Source organism: Mus caroli, chromosome 9 (genome assembly GCF_900094665.2).
Source record: "Mus caroli chromosome 9, CAROLI_EIJ_v1.1, whole genome shotgun sequence".
Taxonomy (NCBI): domain Eukaryota; kingdom Metazoa; phylum Chordata; class Mammalia; order Rodentia; family Muridae; genus Mus; species Mus caroli.
In genome coordinates this window covers 17,544,395-17,553,177 of record NC_034578.1, presented here as the reverse complement: position 1 = coordinate 17,553,177, position 8,783 = coordinate 17,544,395, and the positions used below count along the sequence as shown (strand labels likewise).

The 8,783-nt window shown below is 47.1% G+C and overlaps 1 protein-coding gene and 1 long non-coding RNA gene across 3 annotated transcripts in view; one reads left to right on the top strand and one right to left on the bottom strand.

Moving 5' to 3' along the window:
- Nucleotides 1–7,516, top strand: part of LOC110301889 — an 11,206-nt gene extending 3,690 nt beyond the window's left edge. The window contains exons 2-3 of the long non-coding RNA XR_002378747.2: nucleotides 6,330–6,399; nucleotides 7,432–7,516. This is a non-coding gene — a long non-coding RNA (uncharacterized LOC110301889). The remainder of the gene's footprint in view (nucleotides 1–6,329; nucleotides 6,400–7,431) is intronic.
- The window catches only part of C9H19orf38 (chromosome 9 C19orf38 homolog), an 18,313-nt gene that overhangs the window by 2,497 nt on the left and 7,033 nt on the right, over nucleotides 1–8,783 (bottom strand). Inside the window, exons 3-6 of one of the 2 annotated variants that reach the window (XM_021172591.2) lie at nucleotides 6,317–6,406; nucleotides 3,373–3,400; nucleotides 2,779–2,822; nucleotides 2,032–2,069 (exon numbers count right to left, since the gene is read on the bottom strand). In XM_021172591.2, coding sequence (XP_021028250.1) covers nucleotides 2,032–2,069; nucleotides 2,779–2,822; nucleotides 3,373–3,400; nucleotides 6,317–6,406 — 200 coding nt within the window. The remainder of the gene's footprint in view (nucleotides 1–2,031; nucleotides 2,070–2,778; nucleotides 2,823–3,372; nucleotides 3,401–6,316; nucleotides 6,407–8,783) is intronic. The other variant, XM_021172592.2, reaches the window with a different exon arrangement.

Here is an 8,783-nt window from a genome sequence, read left to right as displayed (position 1 = left end):
TTTGTAGACCAGGCTGGCCTCGAACTCAGAAATCCGCCTGCCTCTGCCTCCCGAGTGCTGGGATTAAAGGCGTGCGCCACCACGCCCGGCTCAAAGCTTTCTTTTTTAGAAGGTTTTACTTATTATTAATGTATGAGTGTGAGTATTTTCCTAAATCTGTTTTAAATACAGCTATGGGTACGACTAGGGATTCGCTGGAACTAGACTTACAGTTCCAGGTCAGCCAGGGCTACCTAATGAGACCATTCTGAAAATGAAAGAAGAAAGGAAGGAAGGGATGAAGGAAGGAAGGAAGGAAGGAAGGAAGGAAGAAAATAAAACCAAAAGCAAGAACTGAGATATTTGTATGACTGTGTTCACAAAAGCCAAAAGGTAGGAGCATTCCAAGTGTCTGTCAATAAACATGAATCAGAAAAATGTGGTATATCATACTCTGGACTAGCATTCAGTCTTAAAATGAAGAACATTCAGAGACAAGTTCACATCATGGGGTGAACCTAAGGGTACTATGTGAAGTGGAACCAGCCAGTCACAAAAAGAGAAATATTGTATTGTTCATATGGAACAAAAGCAGGAAATAGGGCTTAAGGCTTTGGGTACATGCACAGCCCAAGATACCAAGATGTGTGTGGGTGTGTGTCTGAAACAGAGACAGCAAAGTCAGCACACAGTGGGTCCAATGTCCTGCACCACCTGGTCCTTGCCCATAGTCTCAACACCCCAAATGAACCCTGCAAAAGGACTTGGGGGCTCATGTCCCAGCACCCTCTCCAGAGTCTTTCCAGTCACTCCATGAGGTGAATTGTGAGCATATGTATGTTTTATACAGCCCTGGGCAGTGAGCATTGCTACTACATATTGACACTGTCTCCAAAAAAAGCAAGTGAAACATGTGTCTCGGTTGGCAGAGTTCTCCCTAGCATGCAGAAGTCCCATCCCTCGCACCACATAAGCCGCATGTAGTGGTGCACACCTATAATCCCAGCACTTGGGAGCTGGCTGCGAGATGCTTCAGGCTGCAAGATGAGTCAAGTATTCAGGAGCACCCTCAGCAACATAGTGAGTTATGAACAGAAATAACAATATTCAAACCCAACCAAACAAAGGCAGCAATAAAAAAGCCTCAGGAGTGATCCAGCTCCCATGTGTCGGGACGGTGTCGGGACGGCATATACTGGCCACCATGCCCAGCAGTCTCAGTTTATCTGGGCAGTTTAGGATTTGTCTCAGCTGAAGCCACAACAGATGTAAATGTGGCACTTCAAACACACTAGGCTCTCTCTCTGCCAATGCAGTTGCATCTCTAGCTTTTGTTTTGTTGGCTTTTTGAAACAGTGTTTCTCTATGTATCCCTGGGTGTCCTGGAACTCAGTATGTAGACCAGAGCTAACCTCAAACTCAGGATCCACCTGTCTATGCTGGGATAAAGGTGTGTACCACCATGCCCTCCTCATTGTTTTGTTTTGTTTTGTTTTAAGATAGGGGAACTCAGGCTGGTGAGATGGCACTGTAGTTCAGGGCAGTGCTGCCAAACCTAATTACCTGGATTTGATTCCTGGGGCTCATATAGAAGGAGAGAACCAACTACAAGTTGACCTCTGACCTCCACATGTATCCTGTGGCACTCCCCCCACCACATAAACAAAACAAATAAAATGGAGGGGGGTGGGCGAGACAGAGACTCTGTAGCTCAGGGTAACCTGTAATTCACTAAGTAGCCCAGGCTAGTCCCCCAATCCTCCCTCTACCTCCCAAGTATTGGCATTACAAGTGTGAACCCTATACTGACTTATAAAAATAAGCTTTTCTTGTTGTCGGAAGGGGACCAGAGCATATCAGAGTGTCACAAGATTCCACGTAGATACCACCAGGTCACTGCAAACCTCCTCTCACCATCCTCAAGGCTTGAACCCAACCCAGTGACAATGCAGCCCTGTGATCCCCCAGTTTTTCATAGCCAACCCCAGGCTTATGCTAGTGCTGTGACCCTGGCTCAGAGTCTGAGGAAACTTGACAAACAGAGCGACTCACCGTGGAGATGGCAAACAGAGAGTTATCAAAGGACATGTCTGAAACAGAGAGAGCAAAGTCAGCACACAGTGGGTCCAATGCCCTGCACCCACCTGGTCCTTGCCCATTGTCTCAACACCCCAAATTAACCCTGCAAAAGGACTTGGGGTTCATGTCCCAGCACCCTCTCCAGAGTCTTTCCAGTCACTCCACAAGGTGAATTGTGAACATTTAGAGGGAGGGGCACAGGTCTCACTGTGTAGAACATGCTGGGGGCCAGCGAGATGGCTCAGCAGGTGAAGGCACTTGCAGCCAACTTTGTCACCTTGAATTCAATCTCCAGGACCCACTTAATAGAAGGAAAGAATTGGCTCTTACAATTTGTTCTCTGACACACGTGCACTATGCCAGACACCATATGCAAATAAATAGATATTCAGATGCTGCAGGTCTCTGAAGTGTGTAAACAGCATGGCTGATGTCCAAGTCCAGCATAGAGCTTATCTGGGGAATCCAGGAAGGTTTCCGGGGGGGGGGGGGGGGCGCATGTACACAGAAGGTGGAAAGTGAGTGTTCTAGGCAGTGGATAGAGCCAGTGCAGAGACTAGAAACCAAAACAGAAAGTGGGAACCCAACAGAAAGAACGGGGACTGTGTTTGGACCCTAATAGCAACCAGAGGCTACAGAAAGAGTGTAAGTAGCAACGGAAGAAATTTGAAGCTTACTTCACCCAGGGAAGCCTTGAGGGACATGGACAACATAACAGACCTGTATTGGTGAAGTTGATCTGAGCCCAGCAGGATTCACGCTCTCTGCAAAGGGATTCAGAAGAAAAGATGCCCCATGAAATAGGACACTGGTTCTAGAATATCTCTGCTAGTAAGACATGATATGACTTGCTCTCAGCACTTGCACATCCACAGCAAATACCTGCACCCTGAAAGCACTCAGCCCTCATTTTCAGAGCTGTCACACTGGGTGGCAAAACTCTGGCTGTGAGGAGCCAGGGACAGCTCCAGGGAAAAATCTAACATTGCATAGTCCCAGTGAGAGTCCCAAAGAATGCCACTGCAAATATCTAGATTTCTGGGACAATATTGTGGGAAACAGCAGTGAGCTGGAATGCACGGCCCTATGTGACTGAGCTTCAGGCCTCAGTATTCACATCTGGAAAATGGGTGTCATCTGAACCACTAGGAAGAAGCAGTGAACTTAAGTTTTATAGCATCCTAGTATAGAGCAATGCTACTAAGTAATCCATGTTCCATGTACCTATCAGCCCTCCCACCAGAGGGCACTGTGGGAAATGAGGCATTTGCCCAGCTAGTGAAGTGCTCAAGGATCCCCCAGGGAGGGTCTTACCTCTGCTTCTGTAAGTTTTTGGCTTTAGCTAGAAGAAAGATGAACAGGCATGGATTAGATGATTCTGGATCTGATAGCAGCTAAGAACTGTTGACACCCATGACATCAAACATTCCCTTGACCCTGTGGGACCCAGCCTTGGCTCCTCCATGGCGATCTACCAGTAATTACAAAAGCTGCTATAAACAGATCTTTTTCAGCTCTTTTCTCTGCAGGGTTTCACAGGGTAGCCCTGGGTGTTCTGGAACTCACTCTGTAGACTAGATGGACTGTTTGGTAGTGATCTGCCTGCTGAGTACAGGAAGTAAAGGCATGGACCAGCATGCTCACCTTCAGTCCTGTGTAGCTCAGGCTGGCCTGAACTTACTATTGTAGTCAAGGCTGGCTTTGAACTCCTGGCCCTCCTATTTCTAACTCCTAAATGCTGGAGTTATGGTGTGTGCCATCTGTTTGTTTAAGGCAGGGTCCAGCCCAGGTTGGTCTCTAACCAACAGTCCTCTTATCTCCTCATCAGCCTCTTGAGTTCTGGCATAAAATCTGTATGACCACTTCACCCAATATTGTTTTGGGTTCGTAGAAAGTATTTACTCTGTGTGTGTGTGTGTGTGTGTTCTTGCATGGGTGTGAGTTCACACATCATAGGACATATGTCTCTGTTGGAACAAATCCTGTGGAGTCAGCCACCCTACTCTATGAGGCGCAGGGATTGACTCTAGGTCGCCATGGTTGGCAGTAAGCACCTCTGTCTGCTGAGCGACCTTGCTGACCCTTATTAGTTCTGTGTGTGACTTATGAGAAATGTATGGCCATTTAAAAACAAAAACAAAAGCTTGAAGCTACCAAATGTGGTGCCTCCCTGCTGTAATCCCTGCAAACGGAGAGCAGAGCCAGGAGGATCATGTACATTTCAAGGCCAACTTGATCTACATGGGAGGTGTGGGTTATCAGACCAGCCTGGGCTGTGTAGTAAAATCCCAACTCTTTTAAGCTAAATCCAAACAAACAAAATCTTCAAAATTGTATAAACATGTAAATTGTTTTTCTTAAAATACTGTGAATTTCCTACTAGACAATTTCCATCACAAGGATTGTGAGTTCAAAACCACCCTTCGTTATATAATAGCAAGCATGAGGCCACCCTGGGCTACATGAGACCTGTCAAAGTCAGGGTTGGGGGAGTCAGTGAGATAGCTCTTTAGGTAAAGATACTTGCTGCCAAGCCTGATGACCGGAGTTGGATCCTGGGGACCCACAAGGTGGAAAAGGAGAACTGAATCCTACAACCTCCACCCAGAGGGAGAAGAGGAAGAGGAGGAAGGAGAAGGAAGAAGAGAGGAAGGAGGAGGAAAAGGAGGAGGATGATAAATGTTTTGAAAGGCTTTTCCATTGTTTCTAGGAGTAGAGGTAGCTGCGGCCTAAGTGGAGAGCTTAGAGCAATAGTTCTCAACTTCTATCTCCAAAAATATTTACATTACCACTCAACAGTAGCAAAATTACAGTTGGGACATAACAATGAAAATACCTTTATGTAACATAGCAAACATGGGTGTCGACATAGCAAAATAACATAAGCTGTATTAAAGAGTCACAGCGTAAGGAAGCTTGAGGAACACTGGTTTAGAGAAGGAGAGTTCTGGAAACGGATGAAGGAGATGGTGCATGCAAATGGGAATGAATATATGTCTCACATAGCCCGGGCTAGGCTGGAGTTTGCTCTGTAGTGAGGTTGACATTGAACTCAGTCCTCTGCCTGCAGCTAGTGAAGTGCTGGGGTGCCTGGCGTGCCCACTCTGCCTCTGCAGGACAGCTGAGCCTCCATGGACCTTGCTGCCTCAGGGTGTGGTTGAAAACCATTCTAGTCTCCCTTGAGTACCCAGGGATCCCATATGTCAATCACCCCTCCCTCCACCTGTCACCTTACTTCTGCTGATGCCCCCTCCAACTGCTGAGTTCTAGTGAAAGAATTCCCCAAACTGACTGACTCTGTGCTGCTGCAAACATCACACCAGTCCTGGTGAGGGAGAGCTGGCTCGTGGTTAAGAGCACTGTTTCCCAGGCCCAGCCCCTACAGGTGGGAGGCACAGAGGTCCTACACATGCTCACAAGTAGACACCAGGGGAACTAGGAATGGTAAACACACAGGGTTGTTCCTTCAAAGGAAGGTGTGTGTGCGTGCATGTGTATGCATAACCTGTTATCAGCCCAGAAGGCTGAGAGCAAATGTGCTTAATAATCTGGTGACTTTATGTGCTTTGTGGCTGAGACCTCACCAGATCTTCCCTCACTCTTATCATGTATGAGCTTATTTTTCTCAGTCAATCTATAGAACACGTCTTAATAGAAGATGTTGCATGTATTTTACACGGAGTTTTTATGTCAAGTCTTATGCTCTATTGTGCACATGAGATTGAGCTAATTATCACCAGGAAAAAATTCACTAAATTGTGCCACACTTACTATGCCTAAAATAAACTACTTTAGGTCCAAAGTTGGAACCAACACCAGCTATTTAGTCATATCTTGCTTCCAGATCATTACTCTACTGACCATGGTGATCTCAGACACCCCCCACCACACCCTCTCTCCCATATTCCCCAGACCCAGACCCCACACACATGACAGGCTACAGCCATCTGTAACTCCAGTTCCAGGGCATTTGATGTTCCGTTTGGTCTTTGACACTCCCAAAAAGGAAAAAAAAAAAAAATCCAGGCATGAACAGGAGTTTAGCATCAGCCTCGATGACAGGTGGAGAGAGGGAAAGGAAAGGAGCTGGGCGTGGTAGCACAGTGCACTCCGGGGCAGAAGCAGAGGCAGTGGATCTCGGGGGCAGCTGGGGCTACATAGGGAGACCCTGCCCCAGACGCTGTGCAGGGAAGACTGAGGGTGTTTGGAGGCTGTCTGTCTGTCTGCTGACCCGGTTTGCTTCCTGCCCATTCTTTACCTTTTCTCACCAGCACTGTGATGGCCACCAGCCCTGAGAACAGCACAGCTCCAGCCAGGCTCAGGGAGAGTGCCAAGATCCAGGTGGGGACTAGAGAGAAAAGAAAGAATGGGGCCAGTGAGGGAGCTGTGAGGGCAGGGGAGGGCTCATCTGGGGCCTTTCTGGAGCCTCATCCTCACCCAACAGACACCTCGCCAAGTGTCTTGGGTGTAGGTGGGCCTGGGAACTTAACAAGCCTGGCATGTAGGCAGTTAGCAGTCAGTGAGGACTTCTGCTGGACCATTAAGAAAGTTTGTTCCTTCTGGGCAGGTAACCCCATCCCAAGGCCACGTGACCAAGCATTTAGAGGGTTAAGGAGGATGGTTGTGAATTCAAGGCTATCATGAGCTGCAGAAGTCAAGGCCAGCCCAGGATACAGAATCACCTCCATACACACTTGAAAACAAAACGGGGGTGGTGGGAGCTTGACTAACGTAAAGAAGGTTCCAGGTTCCATTCCCAGCACCATCACACACACACACACACACACACACACACACACACCACAGTATGTACATGGGAGTCAGAGGATATCTTATGGGAGATGACTCTCTCCTTCCATCATATGGGTTGCAGAGATGGACTCAAGTCATCATGCCTAAGGGTAAGCGCCCTTTCCCACTAAACCAACTAGACGGCCTGACATATATATATTTGTGTGTGTGTAAACATATACATGTACACATGTATATGTGTATATATATATATTATATAGATATATACTAAAAAAAAAAAGGAGATTGAAACTGGACATAGTAACCCAAGTGTCACACTCTTCTTTTTTTTTTTTTTGGCCTCCCGAGTGCTGGGATTAAAGGCATGCGCCACCACGCCTGGCAAGTGTCACACTCTTAATACCAACATATGGGAAGCAGAGGCAGGAGGATTGCTATGGGTTTAATGCCAAGGCTGTGTAGCAAGACCTTGCCTAAAGAAAAGACAAGAAAATAGAAGGAGCAAAGGAGGGAAGGAGAGCTGGGACGATGAAGGGAATCAGTGTGGGGAGGAGCTATGAGGAGGTGGGTGACAGGGTGCAAATGAACAAAATACATCAGCCTTTTTATTTCTATGCATAGGGACCGAGAGAGGAGGCACAGCAACCACATGGTGGCTCACAACCATCTGTAATGAGATCTGACGCCCTCTTCTGGTGTGTCTGAAGACAGCTACAATACTTACATGTAATAAATAAATAAATCTTTTTTAAAAAATCTTAAACAGCAACAACAACAAAATAAGGCAGATGTGTGCTGGGAGCCAAGGTGTTGGGTTCCAAGTATAAGCCTGTGTCCCTGGCCACTCTTGCCAGTACCCTCGACCTTGCCAGTATGACAGGTCTCCAGAGACTCAAAAGGCCAGGTCAAGCGCTTGAGCACAAGGGCCTGGCTTAAATGGGAGTATCTGCTTCAGTACAGCCCCAGATGCCAGTCACACACCGAGGCTCCTGCAAGGTCAGTGAGTATTTACCCTGATTTCAGACCCACTCCCAAGAACTCACTGTTAGAAGCTGTGGCGGCGTCTGGGCCCCTCAGCTTCTGGTATTATGTTTTCAAAACAGCAGGGACAGAAAGGAAAGACTTATCCAGAAAGGAAATTTAAAATCGCCTACTAAGTTTGGCAAGGATGACTCTATTCTTGCATAAATAAATCCCCTGTTAATCAAAAACAAAAAACAAAACAAAACAACAACAACAAAAAACAAAATAAGAAAAGATGTAGCAAGATTAAGGTCTGCTGGCTAGTTTTATGTCAACTTCTCACAAGGTGGAGTCATCTAAAAAGATGGAAACTTAATTGAGGGAATGCCTCCATAAGGTCAGGCTGGAAGGCATTTTCTTTTCTTTTGTAAATAATTCATTTATTTTATGTACACTGCTGATCTGCCTGCGTGTGTGATCGTGTGAGGGGGTTGGGTCTGGAACAGGAACTATAGTTATGAGCAGCCATGTGTGTGCTGGGAATTCAACCCAGGACCTCTGGAAGAACAGGCAGTGCTCTTAATCTCTGAGCCATGTCTCCAGCCCTAAAAGGTATTTTCTTAATTAATGATTGATGTGGTGGTCCAGCCCACTGTGGGTGGGGCCATCCTGGGCTGGTGGTCCTGGGTTCTGTAAGAAAGCAGACTGAGAAAGGCACAGAGAGCACGCCAGTAAGCAGCGCCTGTCCATGCTCTCTGCATCAGCTCCTGCATCCATCCAGGTGCCTGCCCTGTTTAAGCTCCTGTCCTGACTTCCTTCAGTGATGGACTATGATGTGGAAGTATAAGCTGAATAAACCCTTTCCTCCCAATCTTGGTCATGGGGTTTCGTCATAGCCCCTTAGAAACTCTAAGACAAGCCGGGCGTGGTGGCGCACGCCTTTAATCCCAGCACTCGGGAGGCAGAGGCAGGCGGATTTCTGAGTTCGAGGCCAGCCTGGTCTACAAAGT